The sequence below is a fragment of the Tenrec ecaudatus genome, chromosome 5 (genome assembly GCF_050624435.1).
Source record: "Tenrec ecaudatus isolate mTenEca1 chromosome 5, mTenEca1.hap1, whole genome shotgun sequence".
Classification (NCBI taxonomy): Eukaryota; Metazoa; Chordata; class Mammalia; order Afrosoricida; family Tenrecidae; genus Tenrec; species Tenrec ecaudatus.
Window position 1 is genome coordinate 3,148,329 of NC_134534.1, and position 26,070 is coordinate 3,174,398.

The following is a 26,070-nucleotide window of genomic DNA, read 5'->3' on the forward strand; positions in this document are numbered from 1 at the left end:
GCTCCGGGACCCCAGATGAAGAGCCCAGTTCCGCGGGGAGGGGGGGCGGGCAGGGGGCGGGGGCGCAACACAGCTCTCTCTGTTACTGGTTTGGAAAAGCCTCCTGGGGTTCTTCATTAATGAGACCCTCTTGGTGGATCCTGAGCTTCGCCTTCCAGCAGCCCCCACCTGTGGACCGGTCAGCTCCGAGAATTGGCAGACTGATTCCAGCTTACTTGGGGCTCTGTGGAGGAGTGTCAGGGGGGTCAGGCCCCATAACCCCCCTGAGATCCACCAGTCAAGTCTTCTCCAGGAAAGCCAGTTCCATCCATCTGCCAGGCGCTCTGCCAGTCCTTGGTGCGCAGAGAGGCTGGGTTGGGGTGGGGTGGGGGTGGTTGTCTCTTGAGCCACAGTGCTCCTTTGGCATGACCTTAAGTCTCAGAGTGGAGTGACCTGCTGGTCATCTGCTAACATGATGCCCCTGCGCTTAAAAGGTCCTTCCTTCCATCCAGGGCACTGGGGATCTGCCTGAGCCCTCATACCTGAGACAGTGTTCCTAATGAAACCTTCGCCCTGTGCCCACGGAGCTGCACCAGAGGCCATAACATGCCGGGCGGGGCGTCCAGGGTCCCTTGCCCCACCCTCTCGGCTTGAGACCAGAACCCAGCACACAGGGAGGCAGTGACTGGAGAGCGAGGCTGAGTTCTTTATTGAGTGGGACGCATCTGAAGTCACCGGAGAGGAAGAGATTGGCGTCCAGGAAGGCCAGTCACTGGAGGGGCACCTGCGGTGGTGCAGCTCGGGCATGCAGAGCTGGAAGACCTGGCCCCGAGGCCCCAGAGAGCGTGAGGGAGCGGGCTTGCTCACCTAAGTGGGTGGCATGGTGTCTCCCCATGTGGCTGCACCCCAATCTCCATCTCAAACAAAGCTCTCTTCTCACCCAGCACCACCCCCCCTTGCCCCCCTGCCTTTGCCCTTCTCTGTCCCACCGGCCCTCACAAATGTGTTCTCAAGCCAAGCCATCCAGTTCTCCCAATTGAGACTTTCACACAGCCCGGTAGCAAGGGTAGAACGAACCTTAGGGCTTCCCAGGCTGTAAATCTTTATGGAAGTAGACCGCCCTGCTAGTTAGTCACCCGTGCTTAATCACTGCACCCCACCCCCATCCCCCTAGGGCTTCTTTCTGGAGCTTTCTGGAGCACCAAGTCTATTCTGACCTACAGTGACCCCATAGGACAGGGCTAATTTACCCCTGTGGGTTTCTGAGACTGTATCTCTTTATAGGAGTAGAAAGCCTCCTTTTCTTCCCGGGAGCAGCCAGCAGCTTCGGACTTTGGACCCTGCAGTTTCTCAGCCCAGTATGTAACCATTAAGTAACCAGACCAGGTCTAGGACTAACATGCCTTCTTTTAAAACCTCCCAGCTTCCAGCCCTGACTGGAAGAGATCCTCATCAGCTGAGAAGTGGGCATGTGAGTCAAGGGCAGCCAATCACTATGACCAAGAAAAATCCTGAGCCTGAATTGGCCACCCCTGAGCTGAGTGCCCACCTCTAGGCTGGGCTGGGCGTGGTCTTTACAGATTTCCTGGAAAAGCTCCCAGTGTCAGCCCCTTGATTTCTTCCTGGACTGATCAGTGGCCCCAGCTCACAAGTGCTAATGGGCATACTGCCTGGGGGACATACCTTGTGTGCTGGGAAATGTGTGCACGGTTCACCTCCAAATCAAGACTCGTAGCCGGAGAGACACCGGGTGCAAGGACAGAGACAGAAGAATTTCTCTTCCACCTCCACCTGGAGCTCAGCTGGGATGAGTCCTAGGGCCGTTTTGGAAAAGGGCCCAGTTTTGGGAAAGAACGCACATTTGAGGCAAGAGTGAACCTAGGCAGCCGGGTTCTCGAAGGAGCATGAGACAGGGCCTAGGGGAGTCCAAGTACTGGCTCTGGGTCAGGATCACTCTGTGGTCCTGGCCACGGTCCTCTCTTCTTGGGGGTCACCCATCTGCAAAACAAGAGGTTGGGAGTTATTCCTCCCTGAGGTTTCTCCCATGGGTGATGCAAGTCCAGTGCTTTCCCCAAAAGACTGCATATGAACATAAATACGTGCATGCAAGCCCCATAGACCAAATGCAGAGGCTACAGTAAGGATGGTATTCAAGGGCACATTCCAGGCTTGAATGGGGAAAACCAAGGCTCCGGAACCTACAGAATACCAATGGAGCTGTTTCAACAAACAGATGCAGTCAGTGCCAAGACATTTGGAAGACAAGTTACCTGCCAATCAAGTGTTAAGAGACCCATATGTGTGCCCCTCCAAGGGAAGGTGAACGAACAGAATGCAGCGATGATCCAGTAAGATCACAGCCAGGTAAAATTTTGCTGAAGATAATTTAAAACGGTTGTTGGAGGACATTGACAGGGAGCTGGCAGAAGTTCCAGGGGGAGATCGCTGGTGGTGTTAGGTGGATCTTGGCTGAAAGCAGGGAGTGCAAAAGGATGCTTACTTGCGTTTTATTGGCTAGGCAAATGCATTCGATGGTGTGGGTGGATCATAGCAACCTGGAGAACATTGTGAAGCATGGGGAATTCAGGACACTTTAACTGTGCTTATGTGGAATCTGTACACGGACCAAGAGGTAGTCTTTAGAATACAACAAGGGGGTAATGTGTGGTTTAAAACCATGAAAGGCGTGCTTTGGGGTTCTAGTCTTTCACTGCACTCAAAGTCAATCTGTGTACTGAACATATCATCCGAGAGACCGGACTATATGGAGAAGGACATGGTCCCAGGGTGGTTTGGATGAAGACTTCATAGCAACCTGCAGCCGGAAGCCGACACAACCTTGCTTGTTGAAAGTGAGCAGGACTTACAGCACTCCTGGATGAAGGTCAATGACCGCAGCCTTCTGTGTGGGCGACACCTCAGCAGAAACAAAAGCCCTCACAACTGGATCGATAAGCAATATGTGGTCAATGAATCCGCAATGAACTCGGAGTTGCAATCACCACCCATGGAAACAGCAGTCAAGAAAGCAAAGGATGTGCAGCACTGGGCAGATCTGCTGTACATCCTTACAAAGCAGAGATGGCCTGGAGGATGCAGGTCCACGTGCCCCAGATCAGGGCTTTTTCAATCACCTCACATGCATGCCACAACTGAGTCAAGACTTAGGAAGATTGGTAGAGAGTGGACGCCTTTGAATGATGATGTTGTGAAGAGTATTGGATACCCCATGGACTGCCAGTGTGAACAAACATACCTTGAAAGAAGTTCAGCCAGAATGCTGTTTAGGATGGTGGGAGGGACCCCATCTCCTGTACTCTGATCATGCATCTGGAGGGGCAGGTCCCTGCCCAAGAGCCTTCTGCTTGGTAAAGCACCACGTCAGGGAAAACAGGTCAGAGAAGCCTCTCTGCTCTCAGACAATTGTGAGGAGCAATTGTGACGCTGGCACAGGGCCACACTGCTTTGTTCTGTTGGATCAGAGGTGGCTATGGCGCAGGTCCGGACCCACGGCAGCTAACTACACGTTGAAAGCCTGAAACCTGCGCGTGGGGTGAACCCCACGCCCCAGTGCCGCGATCTGCTAGTCTGTGAGGCCTGGATTTCACACCACGGGTTGGCTCAAATCGGGGCAGACCTGTGCCTGAGTCCAGTGCCCTCTGGCGGCCCGCAGGCAAGGGCCGCGCACCATCGCACCCAGGCCCGACGGCAGGCGGCTCAGGCGCGCGGTGCCATGGTCTGGGGTTCCGTCCCGGATTGGTCTGCACGCTGCAATTAATTACCAGCTGCTGGGAATCCTTGTCGCCAGCTCGCGGTGACTCACGGGGCGGTCAGGCTTGCTTGCTGAGCTCCTTTCCAAAACGACTTCTGGGAGAGCGCCTGCGCTGGGGTGGGGCTTCCCACACCATGCGCCCAAGGGCGCCCCAGACCCATCCCAGACCCTACAGCCTGGACGCTGCCCACAGTGTGGGAGCCCCTTCCCGGGTGCAGACAGGGTCGCAAGCACTGGCAAGTCTCCCCGCTCCCCCCATCGCCCCCAGCATGGGGTGGAGAGGGTTTCAGCCCCAGTGCCTTTAAGAGGCATTGGGTTCCCTGAGTCCCTGCTCACAGGAACCAGAACTCGGCCCAAGGAGGCGGGCCAGAGGGTCTGGGCTCCAGAGCCTGTGAGCTACTGGACGGCCCCTGGAGGGGTGAGAGGGGAAGGGGAGAGAGCCCCGCAGCGCCCTCCCTGCAGGCAGCGCAGATGCGTGCCCCGAGGCCCCGCCCCCTGCTCTCTCCCGGGCTCTCCAGCGGCAGGAATGAGCAGGGAGTAGGGCTAGCTCCTGGGTTCGGCCCAGTCTCGAGAACCAAGGAGTATTTCTCAGAAAAGCGACAGGAACGGACCCAAGAGCGGGACGTGCGCTGGCCTCCCTGTGCCTTGCCCTGAGCTCACAGGGGAAGCTGATCCGGTCAGCAGGTGCTGTGCGCTTGCCCGCGCCACCCATGGTAGCTGAAGCAGTAACCCCCCCCTCCTCCCCGGGCCCCACTACGCGGTGACAACAAGGCGGTGACAACGCTGACAATCACCAGTGATCTGAGCTCACGCCAGGTGGCTGGCCCCGGCGTTGGGGTGGGATGGGGGACCGCGTGCCCGTGTCCCCTCCCCTCTTGTTCTCCAGCTCAGTCCCACCTCTCTGCCCTCCCGCTGACCATCTCCCAGCTTAGATCCGGATCAGATCCCGTGGACCTGTCCCCAAGGCCCGGGTCCCCGAAACTCGCCGCTTTGTGCGGCAGCTGCCAGCGCTCCCGGGGCGCTCGGCTAGAAGGACCCCAGCCTCGCGCCACGACATTAGCTCCGCCCCAGCCCTCACTCAAGCCGCCCCCCTCCACTCTCCAGGGGTTCAGGCCGCCTCGCCTGGGCTCCCTCCTTGTGTTCTCCACGCCGCGCTCGGTCTGCAGCGGGAGCCTTGGCGGACCGCCTCGCCAGCTGGCTGGGGACCAGGAGGAAGGCCGCGCGCCCGGGTGGCTGCCGGAGGGAGGAGGCAGGACCAGGAGGCTGGCCTCGCGTCGCCCGCCCCCCACGGCCCTCCCGCCTAACAGGACTGCCACGCGCGCTCACACACGCGCACACACGCGCACACACACCCTCCGGCTCCCTCCGGCGCGCACGCACGCAGCGCCCCGGGCAGCCCAGCGCCGCGGACGCCTCCCTGGACGCCTGGACGCCAGGGCCCGGCCCCCAGCGCGGCTCATGCGCCCGCGCCCGCGCTCGCTCCGCCGCTCCGCCAGGCCCGCGGGACCGCTCCCACCGCCGCCGCAGCAGCAGCAGCGCCCGCCGCCCCCGGAGGAGCAGGCCGGCCGGCCGCCGCCGGGCCACCCCCTGGCCGCCCCCGAGGCCGCTCCGCAGCCGGCTCTGCCGCCTGGGGACCGCGCCCAGCTCCCGCGCTCCGGGGGCTGAGCCCCGCAAACTTCGCCAAGCAGCCAGCGCCCGGGTGGGCACGGGGCGCAGAGACCTCTGGGCTCGGGCCACCCCACCCACTGCACCTGCTTAGCGGCCCCATTGGGGTGTCAGGGGATTCCGGAGACGCTGCCACTTCGCAAACTTTTCCAGGCCCCCCCCCCTAGGTAGGGGGGCCCCCGCGAGGAAGGGCCAAAGGGCCAGAGGTCTTCAGGGGCGCACCGCCAGCGGGTCATTGGCCCAGAGGGGCACGGCGCCCCCTCCCGCGAGGCCACCCCTGGCCACGCTCGGGCTCCCTCCCCTGCCGAGCGGGCGACGCGGGGGGCGGGGGCGGGGGCGGGGGGCAGCGCGGGGCCCGGCGGGGCCGCCTTGCATGTCCCCGCGCAGCGGGGCGGGCTGCCTGGTCCGGCTCTGGCGCAGGGTGCTGGGGCTCCCGGACGCCTGGCCCCGCCGCTCCAGCAGCCTCCTGTGTCTGTCGGCCTTCTCGCCGGAGCCCGCACCGCCCCTGCCCCGCCAGCCGCCTCGCGGTGGCGGCGGCGGCGGCCCTGGCGGAGGGGGGCCCCCCCAGCCTCCCCGCCCCCCGCCTCCCTGCTGCTGCTGCTGCTGCCGCCGCCGCTTACAACTTGGAGGCGGCGGCGGCGGCGGCGGAGGAGGCGGCGGTGGCCGCCGGGCGCTGCAGTGGGACGCGCGCGGCGGCAGCGGGCCTGCGGGACATGCCTCCCGCGCCGGCTCCTTGCTGGCGGCCATGAAGAGGCAGAACGTGCGAACTCTGTCCCTCATCGTCTGCACCTTCACCTACCTGCTGGTGGGCGCCGCCGTCTTCGACGCCCTGGAATCGGACCACGAGATGCGAGAGGAGGAAAAGCTCAAGGCGGAGGAGATCCGGATCAGGGGCAAGTACAACATCAGCAGCGAAGACTACCGGCAGCTGGAGCTGGTGATTCTGCAGTCGGAGCCGCACCGCGCCGGCGTCCAGTGGAAATTCGCCGGCTCCTTTTACTTTGCCATCACGGTCATCACCACCATAGGTAAGGGTGGGCGCGCCGCCGCCGCCGCCGGCTGGCTCCCTGCCTGCCACGGCCGCCGCCGAGTCCGGGGAGGCGGCTGAGCGCGTGGCGCGGGGCTTGGGTGCGGGGCGCCGAGGGTTAATTGCAGCCTCACGCGGAGCCCCTCCCGTAGCACCCCCCTCCCCGCCGGCGAGCCCACGCCTCTCGCGCGCCTCGGCGCCTCGCTTCGCCTCGCGGGGACCCCACCCGTGTTCCCCTCCGCGCGGCGTCTGGACCGGCAGTGAGAGCCCAGAGCAAGCGGAGTGTGCGGGAGCCCGAAGGGCGGAGGCGCCACTTTTGCGAAGAGTGGAGGGCTAAGAATAATCTCATCGCAGACACCCACCCACCCACCGCCCTGGCGCCTCTGGCTGAGCGGGCTTCCAAGGCTTACACTTCTGCGCTCTCAGGGAGTTGGAGAAGGCTGTCTGGTCGGCGGGGGCGCCCAGGGCGCAGAGGGGGACCCATGTGGCAGCTGCTGCCCATGGTCCTGGGAAGGGCTGACCTGTAGAAGGGATAGGGTATCCCTGCTAGGTTTTTTTCTCTCCTGGGCCACAGATTCCAGCTCTCTCCCCAACCCTCCACCCTATTTCCCCCACCCCCCTCAGGGTCCTTCTGCCTGGGGCTCTGCAGCTTGGCCACCTTGGGCGTCCTGGGTGGAGAGAGTTTGATCCTGGACCCTTGGGATGGGGTGGCTGTCTAGGGGCAAAACCTACACACACAACCCCCCCCCCGCCCCGTACACTGTGAAAATGGCTGTGGGAAGCTGTATACTGCCCAAAGGTCAGAGAAGCACATTGTCCATGCTAATGGACCAGTGGTCCAGGGTGTATGTCTTGGGCAGGACTGAAGGTGCCAAGGGCACTGTTGGTGGTGCCAAGTGGAGGCACCTGGAGTAGCACCCCACTGAGGTCCAGTTTAGAGAACTCAAAGGCTGTGTACTCTGAGACCTGGGGGCTGGCCCCACCAGGTGGCTAGTGGCGCTGCTCTGGGCTTCCTCACCAGGACTGCGTGGCTGCCTCTTAGGCTGTGTCCTTGCACCTTCCTGGGCAAAGGATGGCTCATGACTGGCTCCTGCCCTGTCCATTCCGCCCTCTGTGCCCCTGTGCCCCAGGAAGAGGCCTCCTGCTCCCCTCCTCCTCTCCCTCTCTGCTAACTGCCTGCCTCTGTGGCCCTCCCTGCACAGTGCTCCAAGCCTCCTCTCTGGAAGGCGCTGGGTGCCATATGCAACAGGAAGCCTGGCACAGGACGGCCTGTCTCTTTTCCTTGCTTGAAGAGACTTTGCAGAGAGTCATCTTGTTTCAAATGTTTAATTCATCGGTGCAGGCTTCTCTGTGTAGAAGGAAACGGCCCGTCTGGTGTCTGCATCACCAGCTCTGCTCCCACGCGCTGCACCAGCGACCAAAGCATGGGCAAGGCCCTCCCTCCCGGCCCTGCAGTCCCAGTGCCTGCGGCCACCCCCCACCTCCCCACCCCATCATGCCCTGCATTTCTCTTCTGAAACTCCCAGCATGGGTCGTGTGGTGACAGGGCCTGTGTGCCGAGAGCCATTGCCTCTCAGACAGAGTGGCACGGGGTGGGGTGGAGGTGGGGTGTCCACCAGCCCTCAAACAGGCCCCGAGCCATGAAGACAGGTTAGAAGATGTGCCCCCTCATCGGTTGGGCTGACCCCATGGCCCCAAAGTGTTGGATGAGAAGAAGACCCAGGCCCAAGTCTGTTGTCGTTAAAGACATCACTTGTGGAGGCTGAGGAAGTTCTTTCTGTCTGAGGTGTGGTTTTTTTGGTGCCCATAGGTGGCTGAGGACAAATGCTGTCCACAGTCGAAACTCCGATGAGAAAACGTCTAGCACAGTTGTTGTCAAATTGAGGTCTCTGTGGGGACTCTGGTCATGTCAGGATGATGAAGTGGGGTGGGGAGGGGGCTTCTGATGGCAATGATGATTCCTCCCCCAGCCCCCTTGGCGTGTTCTCAACTGATTTGCCCAAAAGATGGGTAGAAACACCTGGGTCAGGTTAGGAAGCAAGGGCTGTTGCCACGCACATCACTGGCAAATCTGAACCCGGAGCTCCCAGATGGGGGGCTGGAATCTTGTTTTCATGCACCTGTACTACCACGAGGAGGTAATTTCCTAGCTCCGAACCTCAGTTTCCCCATCTGCAGAAGGGCACTGCATAACCCCCCTCCTGCCAGATCTCCGGCGCTTACTCCCTGCAGGACCCAGGCTCTTGGAATCAGGTGGGCGGAGCGTCCCTCCCTCCCTGCCCCTGCCCCAGACACCACTTAGCAGAAGAGCTCAAATGTACAGAAAACAAAACACCGTCCTCGTTAATTCTGTTTGTTTTCTTCTTTTTTAATATAAATGCAAATTAAGGTGCTCCAAGGCCCAGAACAAAAAAAAAAATAAAAGAGAGAAAGCAACCCAAGCCGGGCCCTCCAAGGGATTGACTCCTATTGGACGAGTCAGGTTAATCTTCAAGGGCCTTCTCAGTTTTAATCGAACCTCAAGCCCCACTCCTCGTGAGTGAGCGGCAACTTTGCTGGAGTCTCTGAGGCAGGCGCAGTGGTGCTGGCACTGGCCCCAGCTAATGAACCTGGTCTCTTAGATGCAGCCGTTGGCCAGCTGGTGAAATGGACTTAAAGACACAGAGAATCACCACTCCGCATGTGCTCTGTGGCCGCTCCTTCCAACAAGGGATAGGGGTGGGGGCTCACTTTAGTGCCAAGGCCCCCGCAACCAGGAGGGTAGAGCAGAATCCCAGCCAGCTCCCCAAAGGACATATCTCCTGCCATCAGTTCCCTGGAAACTGGTTTCCACTCCTCCCTGGGGGGCATCTTTGCTGCCCAGCGCCACCTGTAGCTATTTGGAGGCAGCCGGCCATGGTGGGCTAGTTCTCAGTGAGGACCCTGGGATCTGGAGATGGGAGAGTGTAACTGTGGCAGCCTGGTTAGGCAGGGATCCCATCTTCTCTGCGACTTGCTGGTGGGAGCAGGCGTGTTGGGAGGCTAGAATCAGCTCTGCTTGAGACTGAGTCCCGGGTGTGGGAGATAGACCTGGGGCACACCTGCAGTCTCCCGGCCGCCAAAGCTACCACGGCCAAATGGTGCCACTTGGTCGACTGCTGCCCATGACAGAGCCCCGTGAGGCATGCTAGTGGGGTGGGGGGCTCACTTCACTTCTGAGTCTAAAATCTAAGTTGTTACCACCTGCAGGATCATTCAAGATGAAGTTAGTGTGCTCTTCCTCACAATCCCTGTGGTGGGGATGGGCTTGAAACAGTGTCCCCAGGCCTTTTCTCTTGTTGCCACACTTTGCAGGGACAGGGCTGACATCGGGGGCAGTGTTCTGGAGCTAGGTTTCAGGGACGTCTTCTGAAGCTATTGGCTGCTGAAGGAGGCAGGATATGGGGTGCTGGCATGGGAACCAGGGTCTGTGGCCAGGGGTGAGACACTTTGAAAAAGAGTTCGAGGGACTCTGGTCCATACCTCGCCTGGGGTCTCATACCCACTAGGGAATAGCCTGCATCAGACTGGAACCTTTCTGATTCGTGAAGCATGTGCATGTCCCCAGGTGCCTTGATGGTGTCTGTCCAGCACTCTGGATGGTGTTTTCTATCTGTGGTTCACATCCTTCCTGGGACCTGCTGGGGCCTCTGCCTCCCGCCTCTGAGGCTCTGGGGACAGAGGTGATAAGATAAGGCTTGGCCTGATGCCAGCTGGCTGCTGCCCAGTGCAAAGTGTAAGGTGGTCAACCCTGGTGGCCACTGCCACCACGGATGCCTGAGAGTAGACCCTTGACTACTCTCCCCCTCCCCTGTCTTCCTGAGCTGTGCTCCTGCTTCTCTCCACTCCTGGGATTGCACATTGATCCTCCCCCTGGCCTCCCCCCGCCCCCCTACACTCAGAGGCCCAGGCCACTGCCCACCCAAATGGGCACTTCCAACATCTGAGCTGGAGCAGGAGGGAGCTGAGCACACATGTCCAGCCAGCTCCTTCTAGGACTGGGGGTAGTATTGATCCGCTTTGCGGACAGAGACACTGAGGCCCAGGGCAGGGAGGGAATGCATCTGGGGGCACAGAGCCCTGGACTTCATGATGCAGCCAGAAGTGCCCTACCACGGAGTTGGACTCTGGGCCGCCTCTGAAGCCAGGGATGGGGCAGTGGAATATTCCTTTTTGTCTGCCTGCTTCTCCCCTGAATGCTACTCAGGAAATGGCCACCCCAGCATGAAGGAAGCCCCTGTCCCCAGCACACCACGGAGTGGCTCATGAGGAGCTGTAGCCCTGGTCATGCCTGGGGAGGCAGCTGCCTGTGGGGAGGAAGCATGGTCCTCTGGGCTGTCCCTTTTCCTAGATCCCTCCTGGGCAGGGCTTTCCAGCTTAGTACCACGAGCTGGCTTCTCTGTAGGTGGGGGAACACAGAGAGGGGGTAGAAGTGGCGTTCCTTCTCACTCTGGCTGACACGAAACAACTGCCCCACCCAGCAATTTCAGACACCCGTTGCCTTCACCTGCCTTTCCCACACACCTGTGCATTCACACATCTCCCCATCCATTCCTAATGCAACTGCTTGTCCACACCTTCATCCATCCAACCCCCGTGTACCTCATGCACACCTCCGTCCATCCATTCCCCAGGTGGTCCCCTAATCAGCCCTTCATGTATTTGCTGATTCACACCCCAACTATCCACTCTCTGGGCATTCACTCAACTCAGTGCTCCATGCACCTGCTGCTGCGCTCCATCTATTCTGCGTGCACCTGCACACGCACACCTTTCTTCAGCCATTCTTTGTGCACCCACTTACTTGGTCATCCATGTGCCTGCCTGTTTATACTTCCATCCATCCAACCCTCACACACCTGTACATTCATCCCTTCCTCCATCCACCCATTCCTTATGCACTGGCTCCATCACACCTTCATTCATCCACCCATTTTCCGTGTACCCACTCAATCACACTATTGCCACCCAGCACTCACATCTGCACATCTACCCCTCCCTCCATCACCCATTCCCCATGCACCTGCTCATCCACACCTACATCCCTCCATCACCCATTCCCCACGCACCTGCTCATCCACACCTCTATCCCTCCATCACCCATTCCCCATGCACCTGCTCATCCACACCTCCATCCCTCCATCACCCATTCCATATGCACCTGCTCATCCACACCTCCATCCCTCCATCACCCAATCCATATGCACTTGCTCATCCACACCTCCATCCCTCCATCACCCATTCCCCATGCACCTGCTCATCCACACACCCATCCATTCCTCCATCTACATTCCGCCCCCATGCCCTTTCTCTTCCATACCTTTATCATTGCCCTCTTCCCACCCTCCTTTCACTGATTCATTTATATCCACTCATTCTTGTATTCAGTGGATTTTCATCCAGGGGGCCCTGTGATGAGGGAGACTCAGCGAGACCTCTAGTGCCTTCTTTGATGGAGACCCCTAGACCCCTACATCGCCCTGCCCATCATGTGTTCAGCCAACCGATCACTTTGGACTTTATATAACTTTATTGGAATATAATGTCCATGATCAAAGTGCACACATCCTGTGGGTTATTCAATGATTCTCATAGACAAGCCACAGATGCAGAATGCCACCAGATTGCCAGCCCCTGTCTGACCAGTCAGCTCTTCCTGACCGTCATTGTCTCATCACACACAGGGCTTGTGGTGGTGGGTGCAGATGAAGGTGGAGGTTGCCGTGTGGGGTACAGCCAGTGTGGAAAAAGAGATGTGGTGTGTGTGTGTCCGGGAGCGTCTTCTCTGAAACGGGGCCCACTTCTATGGGACACTTGAGGAGGGGCCAGTAGGTGTCCAGTTGGAACCTTGTGTGGAGTGGGAGGCGGCAAGCCCAGGGAGCAGGAGAGTGCTCCCAGTCTCCCGGTGGCTGGGTGAATTCTGCCACACAGTCTGAGAAACCCACTGCCCACAGTTGTCCCAATTCTCAGCAACCCCAGAAGTCTGAGGAGGACTTCCCTACAAGTTCCCCGGGGCACAGCATTTCAGAAGCGGACTGCCTCCCTTGTCTTTCCCCGCGGGAGCAGCAGGTGCGGTCAAACCCAAGTGCACTTCACCTCTGCACTGTAGACGCCCTACCATCGGGTCACTTCCGCTCATAGCTACAGTGCGTAGGGTGTCCCAGGTAGAAATCTTCACAGGAGCCGATGCCCTCACCCCTCTCTTTCAGAAAGGCTGGCGGAGTTGAACCACCGACCTTGCCGTTTGCAGCCCAATGCCTAACCCCCAGCGCCACGAGGGCTTCCATGTCATCATGGTGGTTAGGCTCTGAGTCACCGTGACTCTGTGGACTGCGGAAGGACAGCTGCTTGTGTCCCATCCTCACAGGTGTTCCATGTTTGAGCCATTGGTGCAGCCACGTGTACATCCATAAAATAACCTACAGACCCCAAACCTAATGCGCTGACCTCAGGTCCATTCTGACTCACGATGACCCAATAGGACAGAGTCAAACAGTTCCTGTGGACTTCGAAGGCCACAAACCCCCGGAGCAGGAAGCCTCTTCTTTCTCCCGTACAGTGGTTGGTGGGCTCATACTGCTCACCTTGTGGTTAGTGCCCCAACACGTAATTACGACGCCACCAGGCAGGGCTCTTGTATGCCACGAGCAAGAAGGCAGGAGAACATGTGATCCACGGCAGAACCTGGGCCCAGGAGGCTGGGACCCTTCGGGGCTGGGCTGGGAAGGGAGGGGCAGTGGGCTCTTCAGAGGGGCCCTGTTTCCCACAGGTGGATTCTAGGAATGAGATTAGGATGAGGGTCTTTCCCTCCTCCTGGTGGGTGTTTGTGTCTCCAAGGGTGTTTCTCCAATCTTGGGGCCTCTCCCTGGACATCGTCCTTGCTTCTCCTTGTCTTCTAGCACCCACCTTGGGCCTCCTCGAGCTGGCCTCTTGCTTCGGGGCCACTGTGTCCTGTGTCCTCCTAGTCCGGCCTGACAGCACAGCCGAGAAGGCAAGCTGTCCCCTACCCTGAGCTCTGCCATCCGTCGGTCTGTCTCCCCAGGGCCCTGAGGGGCCACAGTGTGGCTGGCAGCCCCTCCTGGTGTTGATTTGCTTTGGGCATCTGGTTGCTGCCGGCTGGCTTCCTCCTGCTGCACTTCCAGCCTGGAACACAGGTCAGCTACTGGCCCGCAAGGACTTAGGGGTGCAGGATACAAATGAGATAAGCCAGTATGACAACAACAACAACAAACAACCAAACCCAAACTCGAACAAAGCCATTGAGTCTATGGTAACTCATAGTGACCCTATAGGACAAGGTAGAACTGCCCTTGTGAGTTTCTGAGACTGTGACTCTTTATGGGAACAGAAAACCCTGTCTTTCTCCCCAGGAGTGGATGGTGGTTTTGAACTACTGACCTTGCCATTTTGCAGCCCAGTTCATAACCACTACACCACCAAGGGTCCTGTAGACGGCATGATGGGAGGAGCTAGGCTATTTGCTGCCTTGCTGGGCTTGTCAGCACAGTGCTAGCCCCTAGCTGACCTTGGTCCCCTTTCCAGCTGTACCTGGCTGAGGCCTCCTGGTAGGCCAGGCCCAAGCAGTGGTCAGCCTGTCTGGGAGCAGATTCTGCAAGGCGGTGTCCCCTGACATGTCCCGGCCCTGACAGTTGCCCATGGGCAGTGGGAGGCCGGGGAGGGTGGAGGGTGTAGAGGTGAGGGCACGAACGTTGATGTGGCAGAAGGGAGGCTGGGCCAGGTGTGGAGCATGGTCACTGCAGTGGCTAGCTTAGGGGGATGGTCTGATGTTGTCCCTTGCCTCTTGGAGGTGGGGGTCCAAGGCCCTTTGGGACTGTGCTGTGACATGTGCAGTGACCTGTGGCCCTGAGGGACAGTTACCCAGGCTCCTGGCCCATCCTGGAGGCCCAGGCCCAGACATGGCCCCCTGGGAAGAGGCAGCAGACCTGGCTCTGTGCCGTGTGTGGGTTGGAGAAAATGCAGGGACAGGGCAGTTACGGGGGTGACCACTGTTGGGCGACTCCAAATTGAGTGTCTCCCAGGATGCTCCTCTGTCGTTAGGCTCCTTGCAACCCCACTTCCGGCGGGAGGTACTTGAGCCCATTGTGGACTTTGGGGAGGACCTGCAGGCGGTAACAGATTGGCAGGTCTGCAGGAGGAGGCCGCTGTGGTGGTCGTAGCTCTGGGGGCCTGGACCCATGCTGAGGGGTAAGGTTCCCTGACTCTAGCCTGCCAGGAGTTTGCAACTTCCTGGGCCCCTCCATCCCACCCCATGGTCTGTCCTAGGACCCCGAGCTCCCCACAGGCCAGCCCTCAGCCCCTTCTCCTGTCCTCTTCTCAGCTGCCCTTGTTCACCATCACCCGCTCCTGAGGGTTCTCTGCCCTGCACCCCAGTTCCATTTGCCCCTGGCTCATGCTCTGCTCTGGAGTCCCCGTGCCACCCCCATCCCCGACTGGTCACCTCCATGGGCACGGTGAGTGCTCGGCTGGGCAATGAGGGCCCTCTTGGCATCTCAGATCCTTCGTGTCTGGCAACATGGCTGCAGGGCAGGGGCATGGACTGGCTCAGGCACACATTTGTCAGCTGGGCAAGTGGACAGGACACTGGTCTGTGAACTTGAGATGGGCCTCTGAAAGGGCCTCCGAAAGGGGAGAGTGGCCTGCCCAGCCACACAGGTCTCACTCCCCATAGATGCGCTATCATGGTCCCCTCGGCCTCTTCTGCTGCCCGCTGCCCAGAGCTGTGGCACCTGGAGGACAGATGGTCCCGGCCCTGCCAGAGGCCCAATGGGAGCCTAGTCTAGGAGGTTGGCACTTCCATACAGCAACTGTGGCCAGCCTTCCTCAGGCTGAGGGCCTGGGGCCCCTGTACCTCTCAGCTACCCGGCCCTGTGCCTGCCTGCTGCCTGGCCCTGCCCAGACCAGCCTGCCTTCTGTGCTTCCCCACTCTCCATGGGGATGCTCCTCACAGGGAACTTCCTGGCTTTGCCATGCAACTCCTTCCTCCTAGTGGGGCCCGGCCAGCATCCAGGGAAGATGCTGAACTGTCCTTGCATCTCTTCCCTGCCCCTGTCCCGTGTGTGATGGCAGCAATCTGAAGACAGGGACCACACCGATTATTTGGGGGCCCGGAGGGGATTGCTGACCGCCTGGTACACTGGCAGAGGCAGGTGCAGGACTCGTTGACCAGGAAGGACACTGAGCATGAGCCGGCAGTGGTGGCATCTGGCAGTCCGAGTCAGAGGTGTCGACTGTACCCTCCTCTGTCCTTCAGCTTCTGGTGGCCACCAGCATCCCCTGGCTCCCTCTGCAGCCTCACCCCACCCTCACCTGGCCATCTTCTGTCCTCTCACCTGACTTGGTCACCGCATCAAAGACTGTTTCCAAAGATCTTTGTGGGGACAAAACTCTGTGCACATACCTGGCTGGAGGTGTCCTTGCTGAGCCATCTGCGGAGTAGGGGGAGGGAAGCCTACCCGTCCAGACTCCAAAAGCCCCTGGACAGATCAGTGGCTGCTCACTGAAAGGTCAGGGACCAAGCCCACCCAGAAGCCTCACGGAAGAAATACCTGGCAAACTACATGGAGCACATTTGTACTCTGCCACCAGGGAGTCACCCTAGGGCAGCCCTCTGCTTGGTTCTGGCCATGTGGGATGGGGGCAGAGCCATAGGGGGTGTGGCCCATGATGACAGGCCCATGAGAGCTGGCCCCTTCCCTGACCGGGTCCCCATGCCCCCCATTTGATGTGGGGAGGCTGTGAGGGCGGTGACATTCAGAATGGGGATAGAGGCCAGAACACAGGGGCAGTGGAGTGAGTGGATGGCCTTGGGGTCAAGTGCATAGTGACACACCACTCCTTGGAGGCTGGGGGTCGTGGTGGGACGTGTCTCCATGTGTTTCTGGGGACCTATCACGTCCTTTGGGACTCCATGCATCCAGCAGAGGGTAGGTTTGTGCAGAGCATGTGGGGTTGCGGGGCGGCCCGGCCCCGTGTGTGTTCATGGCGCCACTTCGCTGCTGTGTGGCTCCAGTCTCTGCAGTGGTCGTGGGAATGTGGTAACACCCACATTGATACTTGCTGGTACCTGAACATGACGTGGGCATCTCGGGCTGGAAAACTCTTCCTCCCCCTAGTCTGCTCATGTGTGGTGGCTCCTGAGCCTGAGCCCCATCCCTGGGGAGATGATGACCCCTCTCCGTGCCCCATGCAGGGCTTCCATGGAGGGTAGTGAGTAGTGAGTGGCCAGGGTAAGCTGACAAGGTAGTCCTGCAGCAATGCAGCGGTGAACAGGGCAGGGGCCTTGGAACTGTGGGCACCGGCTTCGGGGATGAGGGATGGACAGTGGGAGTTTGGGGGCCTCGAAGATCAGCTAATCCTGCCCGCTCAGGATGGCGCCATGCCTTGAAGCCCCTAGGGACAGGGAGCTCCCCACCTCACAGAATTCTCAGGGCAGGGCAGACGTGGCATCAAGGGTGAAACAAAAGGAGAGCAAGACAGGGCAGGCCGACTGAAAAATGGATGTGGTCAAGGTGACGCCTGTACTGTTTTTACGTCGACGATGAAGACCAAACCCACCGCCATCGAATGGAGGCCAACTCACAATGACCCTGCAGGACAGGGTAGAACTGCCCCTGCGGCTTTCTGAGACTGCTGTCCCTCTTCATGGGAATAGAAAGCCTGGTCTTTTTCCCTCTGAGTGGCAGGCGCTGTCCAGCTGCTGACCGTGCAGGCCGTGCACAGCCAGGCATGTAGCTACGAGGTCACCAGGGCTCCCGGGCCCTTCGAGGTGACCTCATTTTGTTGCCCCTTTCTTGTTTTCGTGCAGATATGCTCATAGTTGCCATCAGAGGGAAGCTGGGAGTGACTGTCACAGAGCACCAGTGACAGAGGGCTCAGCAAAGACCCCTGGGCCCGGCAGGCTGGGCCGGCAATAGCCGGCTCTTCAGTGCCTGCAGGGCTCAGGCTTCTGCCATTCGGCTCCGCAGTCTTAGCTCAGCTCTCCTTGCCAACGGTGGCCTCATGGTGCCAAGATGGCTGCCCCGTTCCAGCATCTTAGCTTGGCTTTCCCCGTCAGAGGTTGGCTGGGGTGCAAGGTTGGCTGCCCCACCCCCAGCAGCATGGCAGCATCCCAGGCAGGAAGAAGAGGAAGAACAAAAGTCAGGGGTGCGTGCCAGCCCATCCTGCTCCTTCCCAAAGCACTGCGCCAACCATTTTTCCTTACCCCGTGTTGTCCAGAATGGAGTCTCAAAACCGAGCGGAGCTGCAAGGGAGGCTGGGCAGTGTGGCTTCTGACTCGGGCGCGTTGCTTCTCCCAGCCAAACTGGGCCCTGGTGGGGAGGAGGGTGGAGAGGCAGACGTTGGCATCTGAGGTGACGGCGGTGTGCGTGGCATTTCCCGGCCTCGTTCCTCTTTAAGCGCAGACCAAACATTACGCTGTCTTTGTACGGTCTGGAGGGAATGTATCTGAACAGCTCTGTAGCCACAGTGATCGCGCACGACCAGCTATCTCACCACTCCTCTCTCGTTAGCTACCGAACATCATTTTCTTTTTGTAAGCAATGATTACAGATCCTGCTTGGTGGAATGTCTTTTTTGTTTGCGTGTGCATATGTGTATGAGTGTGTGTGGGTGTGCATGTGTGTTTGCATGGGTGTGCGGGAGTGCGTGAATGCCTAGGAATGTGTTAGTGCGTGTGTGCATGCAGGCGTGAGTGTATTTGTGTGTGAGGGCGTATGGATGTATGGGTATGAGTGTGTACCACTGTGTATGTGCCCGCACACACGTGTAGGTCTATGGTGCCAGCTGTGGGACTCCTGGGCCAGGGGATGTGGTGCCTAGTGGGGGGCGCTGACTTTCCCGCTCACACGAGAGCGCACGCGTGGCATCGCTGCAGCGTCAGCTACTCTCCACGACGGTGGAGAGTCTGGAAGGCCTTCTGAATGTGGAATGCTTTCCTTACAATCTGCGCACGACTGTTGAGCTGCATCCTGGACAGGACTGTGCTTGGAAGACGGGTGCCTGCAGCAGAGAAGTCTACTCCCAGGCTTAGTGAGTCCAAGGGGCTGTGGAGGTGCCTGGAGCCCATGGCCGCCTCCTCCTCGAGCCCCTGGGCCTTGGTCCAGGTTCAGGGAGTTTCCCTTTGCCAGGCTGGTTGAGCCAGTGGGTCCCTGGACTCTTCCCTGAGTGGCAGCCCCAGCAAGGAGTGCCTGGTTAGTCACTGCTGTCATGGGCAGAGAACGGGTAATGGTAATTATGGTCACACACTGACCCACCCATGTCTGGTGACTGAGAACTTCAGGAGGTGGGCTGCTTTCCTTTCTGTGTGCCAGGAGTTAGATCCACATTCAGTACCGCCATTCATCCTCGTCAAAATCCAGTGAAATAGCTGGTGCAGGGGCGGAGCCTGCACAGTGCAGCTTGGAGAGGTGCAGTAACATGTCCAAGGTGACACTGTGGAGCTTGGTCCTTGAGCCGAGTCTTCCAACCTGTAGCTCAGCATGCTTTCCATGACCCCCTCCGCCCCTTCCTTGCCCTTCCCAGAACCTGTTCTGCAGACCCTGGGCTTGGGCCCAGGGAGCATCAGCCTCAGGGATTTCTGAGTGACAATCTAAGGTGCACCATCCCCTCAGCTCTTCAGTGCCAGGGAGCTCGCTGAAGAGACAAAGGTGGCACCAAAGTAAGAACAAAAGGAAAAACAGTGCAATCAAGCTTTTAAATAAAATGTATTTAAGGAATGAATTTTCCTCTATGGGCCACTTTGGCTGCATATCTCACGATCTCTTTTTGGGTAAATATTTTGAATGTTAAATCAACTATTTTCCTAATTAAATATGAGAGTTCCTTGTTTTGCATATGTTTAAATTTTTTAATTTGTTATTGTTTTTGTAGTCAGAGAATAGCTGTGTCTGTGAAGTAGTTTAGGATAGGGATTAGGAACTTGAGTTCTGAAGCCACACTTTGTGCATAGTGTCCCGTCTCAGTTATTTACTAGCTATGTGACATAGTGCATTTAGTGCAACTTGGTTTTTATCATCTGTGAAATGGGGACTCTGATGGTGGTGGTAGTGGTGATGATGAAGACAATGGTGATGGTAGTGATGATGATAACAGGAATGATGGTGGTGACCACAGTGGTGATGATGCCGATTATGGGATGGTACTGATGGCAATAGTGGTGAGGAATGATGGTGGTAATGGTAATGATGGTGATGATGTTGGTGATGGTAGTGACGGTGATAGTGGTTATGCTGGTGGTGATGGTGATGTTGGTGATGGTGGCTAAGATGGTGAGGTTGGAGAAGGTAATGATGGTGATGGTGGTGGTGGTGGTGGGGATGCTGATGGTGATGTTGGTAATGGAGGTTATGATGGTGCTCTTGGTGATGGTAATGATGATGGTGGTGATGATGGTGATGATGATTATGGTGGTAAGGGTGATGGTGGTTAGGATGGTGATATTGGTAATGTTGGTTATGATGGTGCTGTTGGTGAGGGGAGTGATGATGGAGGTGATGGTGGTGGGGGGGTGGGGGGATGGTGATTTTGGTAATGGAGGTTATGATGGTGCTGTTGGTGAGGGGAGTGATGATGGTGATGGTGGTGATGATTATGGTGGTGAGGGTGATGGTGGTTAGGATGGGGTGGTGGTGATGTTGGTGGTTAGGATGGGGTGGTGGTGATGATGTTATTGGTGACGGTTATGATGATGTAATAATGGGGCTGATTATGGTGGTGGTGGTGGTGGTGATGGGAATAATGGCAATGGTGATTGTGGTGGTGATGGTGGTGATGATAGCGGTCATGGTGGTGTTGATAGTGGTGGTGATGTGGGGGATTAGGGGGAGGTAATGATGACAGTTGCGGTGATGATGGTCGTCATGATGAAGATGGTGGTGGTGGCGGTGCTGGAAGTGGTGGTGGTAATGATGGGGATGATGATGGTGGTGGTGAGAGTGGCAATGGTGATGATTGGCTGGTAATGGTGGCTGCAGTGGTGATGATGTGATGCTGACGGTGATGAGCCAATGAGGGAATGAGCGGTGGCGAGGATGATGTGATGATGATGGTGAGGGATGGCAGTGGTAATTGCGATGACGAGGACCATGATGATGGTAGTGATGATGGTTATGGTGATGATGCTGAGGAGGAGGAAGACACAGGCTCTCAAGGCCATTGAGAACATCTCTTAGCTATTATATCCAAGCTTTAAAAGTAGCTCACATTTATTGGACACTTGCTATCCATAGGCACATTTCAAATGTATAATTTCTGAATTTTTTTGGACTTTTTTGGTGAAATTTAATTATTATTTTTAGTTTCATAGGTATTTGAAAAGAACATTATCTTTTTGGGTTAAGTGTGGAGCTGCTAATCAAAAGGGTTGCCAGTTCAAACCCACAGGCTGCTCTGGGGGAGAAAGATGAGGCGGTCTGCTTCTGTAAAGATGACAGTGTTGGAAACATTATGGGGGCAGTTCTACTGTGTCTTACAGGGTCGCTATGAGTCAGAACCAACGAATGGCAGTGGGTGTGTGTGTATATATATATATATATATATATATATATATATATATATATATATATATATATATATATATATATTCATCTTTATGACTTAGTGTCACATTATCTCTTCTAGGAAGGTTTTGTCTTGGTTTAAAACCCAAAGCGTACACGTAGAATCTAAAGCCAGGTGAAAACACCCGCATCTGTGTGCATGTGAGTGAGTGAGTGGGAGGGAGGGATTGGTGTGTGCTAGCCTTCGGGATGGCTCAGACAGTGATCTAGGTTTTATTGGGAGCCCCCAGGAGAGAGGCCAGACCAGGAACCATGTCAGGTGTGTTGAGTTCTGACACCAGCAAGGCTGGGCACTAATTCGCACAAGCAGGCCCTTCCTACTTTCTACACTGGACCGTGCTGCTTGTGTTCAGGGCTGCAGACGAGTGGTGGCCATGGCTTGTGGGCGGACGTCCTGTGTGTGACATTGCCAGGCTAGGCTCTGCCCAGGAGCATCGTTGGGGGCTTGGGGTCTTCCTTTCTGAGCTGAAGTGCCCAGGAATCGGAGGGAAGGAGTAGAGTTAGAAGGAAGAGGCCCACTGAATTCTAGCTTTTAATTGCTCCCTGAAGTCCGCCCCTGCACCCGGCACCTCTGCTTCTGTCTCATTGGCCACATGACCACAGTTACACCAATTGGTGGGAAGGTGTGCTGGAGGTGGGCCCTCCAAGGCTGGGCTGCGGCACCTCTCTAAGTTGGTGTTAGCAGGGAGGTGACCCAACTTGGGGGGCAGCAGAGCTGGCTGGTGCAGACCCCTGAGCACCGGGCAGTGACTCTCAATAGAAAAAGAAACCCCTGCAGTGGGGTCCTTCTTCCTGGGGGTGGGGAATGGCACCTTATGCTATAGGGTCGAAAGCTGGGTGAGGATACTGGATCCTCCCGGGGGCGGGGGACAGGAGTGGGCAGAAGAAAAGATCTGTCTCTAAGGACTGAGGGGCTAAGTGGTGCATTTCTGCTGTCTGCTGCTGGGAGCCATTGAGGATTCTTGAGCAGGACAGTGGCTTGATAGGAAATGATGGCTCTTGGAGCAGCTCGAGGTGATCAAAGTGTTCTTATAAGCTGGTGGCAGGCGGAGCTGGCATCGAAGGGGCCCTGAGCCAAGGCTTGCCGCTCTGGAAGCTTGGAAAGCCCGGGAGCAACACTGCCCGATAGGGTCTAGAACGACAACCTTGGGTCCCTGTACTCTGCGGTGACACTGACTTGTGACCTTGGTACTTGTGTTAGACAGGGTTCTCTAGAGAGATCCAGGCTATCCCGGCACAGGCAGCAAACAGCAAGGCAGGTCACCAACAGTCAGCCAGGTCACCAACAGTCAGTCCTCAGCTCAAGAGATGTAAATTCCAAGCATGTGGTCTTAAAAGGACCTCAAATCACAGCAACACAGTCCACAGGTTAGGTGTCCCACAGGTAGTGTAGCTTGCAAATTGAGGCACAGAACAAGCAAGGCATCCGCACACGGGTCCGATGATCAAAGAGTGAGAGACAAGAAAGGTGAGGCTCACCAAGCCATTCATCTCTCTGCCCTTCAATTCATCCCACATGTGTTTATCAGCCAGGCTGGCACAATCAACTAACATCTCAGGTCTCCAACTCTGCAGTGGAGGGAGTAAGTGCTGTCTGACCCTCTTACTCCCCCCGCTCCCCAGTGTGCGCGTGGTGCCTGCTGCTGCGGCCACAACAGTAGCCGAAGCATAGGTTCACCTGGGGGGTGGTCAGCTGAGCCCCTGATGTGCAGCACACCTCCCCCAGCCCCACTGTTCCCTCAGGGTCTGCTTTTAGCTCAGGTGGAGGGTCTTTGATGGAGACCACAGGTGATGCAAATCCACTAGTGTTGTGCCCACAGCGGGAACACATGGGCACCTCAGAAGAAAGGCCTGGGGATCAACTGCTGGAATGTCAGCCACTGAGAACCCAGAGGAGCCCCAGCCCTTCACTGACCCACACAGGGCCATGTGGGACTCTGACAGCCCACTGGTTTTACACGTGCAGGGAGGGTGCAATTTGCCCTTGGGTTCTGTGCCCCAGAGTCTGTGTCAAAGAAAGCAGATGAGCTGGTGGGAGCCAACGGGCCCCCAATGGGCTCCCACTGCCAGCCTGAAGCTGGCCCAGATCACACCTGCTGGCCGACTAACTGGACGTGGGGTCTAGGCCCCGGGGGCAGAAGGCGTGACTTGCTAGTCTGCTAACAGTCCTGTGGGCTCTGATCACAGGGACATGGTGGCCCTAGGAGGGCTTGGAAACAGCCAGCAAGTCCTGTGAGTGGCCACCACTCCATCTCCCGTCCATGCCTGAGCCCCAGTTTCCCCATGCAGACAAGAGCGCATGGGTGAGCTCAGTGCTGTGCTGTCGGGGCTGCAGGTGGGAAAGCCCCCAAAGTGCTGGAGAAGCAGGATTCACAGGCACTCTTATGTATCTGGACACACCTGGAGAATCCTGGAGGGGAGGGGTCTGGAGCCTGAGGAGGGGCTGGAGCTGTCGGTGGGGAACCCCTGGCCCTGAGGACTAGGGGTGGGCAGGGTAGGTCAGCAGCACTGGTGTGGATGGCGTGGGATCAGGGGCAGAGAAACTTTCTGTGGCTGCTCTCTGCCCTTCAGCGAGAAACCTGACGCAGGTGGGACATGTCTAGTTCAGTGGGCCCCTGGGCTCAGCAGGGCCCCTCCCACTCTTTTCCTTTCCGTCTTTCTGCCAGTCAGTCGTTCTTCAGAATCTGTCCTCATTACTCTCTGGATGTGAACTGCCTGCTGCCCCTCCCCAGCCCAGTGGCGCTCCCTGAAAGTCCCCGCCCCCAGGATCCTGGAGGCCCCCCAGGTAGGCTGTTTTTTTCCTTTGGGCATCATTTCCAGCATGGCCAGGGCCCTTTTGGAGCCTTGTTGGGAGAGGCTCTGGAATGGTTGGCGGCCACTGGGCATGACCTAAGCACTTGTTTTCAGTAATGCTGCCGGACTCTGCAGCGCTCGGCTGGGGCCCAGCGCCTGCGTTTCTGGCATGAGCTGTGCTGATGGGCTTCTAGCTGGCCAAGGGGCCTGCACAGCCCATCAGTCCACTATCCCACTCAAGAACCATCTGTGGCTCCCAGTGGCCAGCCGCAGAAGTGCATCGCCCACCCACCACGCTCTATCCTGAAGGCTTGTCTCAGGCTCTGCCTAGCCTGCCTCCTGCAGTCAGAGCCCCAGTGGCCTGGCCCCTGCTCTGCGGCCACCTTCTCTGGCTGATCACATGCCTATTCCATGGGCGGCTGCAGCTCCCACTCCCGCTGGTCCCATACCTGTTAGTGTGTGCCACGCCCAGTGGTTCTGAGTCTCCCATCCTTCTGGGCACTTCTCACAGTGGTCCCATCTGGTACCAGGCAGGCCCTCTGAGAATGTTCACTGAATGAACACATCATGGGAATGGACAACCTTCATGAGAGCGCTGTTTACTTGGTCTAGAATATTCCCAACTCCTTAAGCAGGGCAAATCCTGGGAAAACAGTAGCCTAGGAATCTGAGCAGCAGGTGGGCATCCCAGTAGCGCGGGCAGCCCATTTTTCAGGAGGGCCAGGCACTCCCTGCCCCTCTTGCCATTGCTGCTCGCCCACCCTTATAGGCCTGCTGAACCTGCCCACTGCCTCTCTGAATGCTGGGGGATTTCAGGGCCTGCCTTGGTTCCTGAGGGGCTGCCAGAAAATTTACCACAGCAGTGGGAAGGGGGTCTTTCTCCCCCCACCAGGCCTGAACCACCTTCCAGGGTGGCCCACAGTACCTTTAGGAGAAAGGGGAGTGGTCTACCCCGCAGCCCTGCCCTGTCCCATGTAGGGCCCAGCGCTGCTCCGAAAAGACTCAGAATTGACTCCCTGGGGCAGTCTTGGGGGTCCTGGAGTCCTGGGAAGTGTTGCAGCATGTCCACACCTGCAGGCCCTGCTCTGGGGCCCTGGCTTTGATGTCTGAGGGATGATGAGGGCAGCCTGGGGCCCAAGGCAGCAGGGTGGACCACACCTGTGGCTTCCATCAAGGCTTCCCTGAGAGCTTGGGCCCTCCCCACCTCCTGAGGGCCCAGCTCTGGAACTGCCAGCCCCGGCTCTGCCAGCCGGAAGGAATGTGCAGCTCCTGCTGACGTTGGCACCAGTCATGGGGTGGGACCAGATAGTGTTGGCAAGAGAGTTCTGTGGGTGCGGGGCCCCGACCCAGCAATTCTGGGGGCAGCTTTGCTGTTCCCTAACCTGTGCCAGGGATGCTGAGAAGGCAAACCCACCCTCTGCGGCCGAGTCCGGTCCTCCTCGCGGCAGCCAGCGCCGGTTTTTGAGGCAGCCAGTCTTCATTGGAGTAGGTCACGGCATCTTTCTCCTGCAGCCTGGGGGCTTAGAACCACTGACCCTGTGGTCAGCAGCCTATTGCTTGCCAGGGCTGGGGATGCAGCAGGGAACGAACGCAGGCTTGTCTCCTAATGAGCGATCCTCTCCAGAGCCCCCGGCCTGGCTAGCTGTAGCCCCTCCTGGACTTTTGGGGTGGTGGTGCTGAGAACCCCTGACAAGATCCTGCTCCCCTCCCCGCCTTCTGTTTACAGACGGTGCACACTCAGCCCCTCTGAGCAGCTTTCTCCTTGAGAAACCAGGCTGCAGGGGGACCCCCCTGGCAGGGGGGCTCCCCGCGGAGGCCTCAGGTTGTATCAGGAAAGATCGGAGAGGCTTCTGCTGGGATCAGGGAGAAGCTTCAGGTGGTCTCGGCCCATTCCAGGATGGCCTCACAGCAAGACACTTGGCACCAGGAGGCCAGGCTAGGCTGGGGTCACACCAGGGACAGCTCCTGGATCCAGCTCTTCGTAGCCTCCTGGGCCACCCTCCTCAACACGGGGTCTTCATCCGCTGGCCCCAGCCCAGCCCACTAGAGAGGGAAGAAGGGGTGGGGGGTGGAGAAGAAGCCCCAGGTGGTGGGGACGCAAGTATTCCTCACATCCCTGCCCTGCGCTAACTCTCACCGCCCATCACTGGTCTGTGCACGCAGCCCCCTGATGCTGTCCCTGGCCCACTGTTGCCCCTCATTAGACGACGTGCTTTCCTGTGAAGCTGAGTGGACAGCCT

At 58.0% G+C, this 26,070-nt stretch overlaps 1 protein-coding gene across 1 annotated transcript in view; it reads left to right on the forward strand.

Annotated features, from left to right (window-relative positions):
* The first annotated feature begins 6,161 nt into the window (after positions 1 to 6,161).
* Positions 6,162 to 26,070, forward strand: part of KCNK9 (potassium two pore domain channel subfamily K member 9) — an 81,287-nt gene continuing 61,378 nt past the window's right edge. The window contains exon 1 of the mRNA XM_075550568.1: positions 6,162 to 6,444. Coding sequence (XP_075406683.1) covers positions 6,162 to 6,444 — 283 coding nt within the window. The remainder of the gene's footprint in view (positions 6,445 to 26,070) is intronic.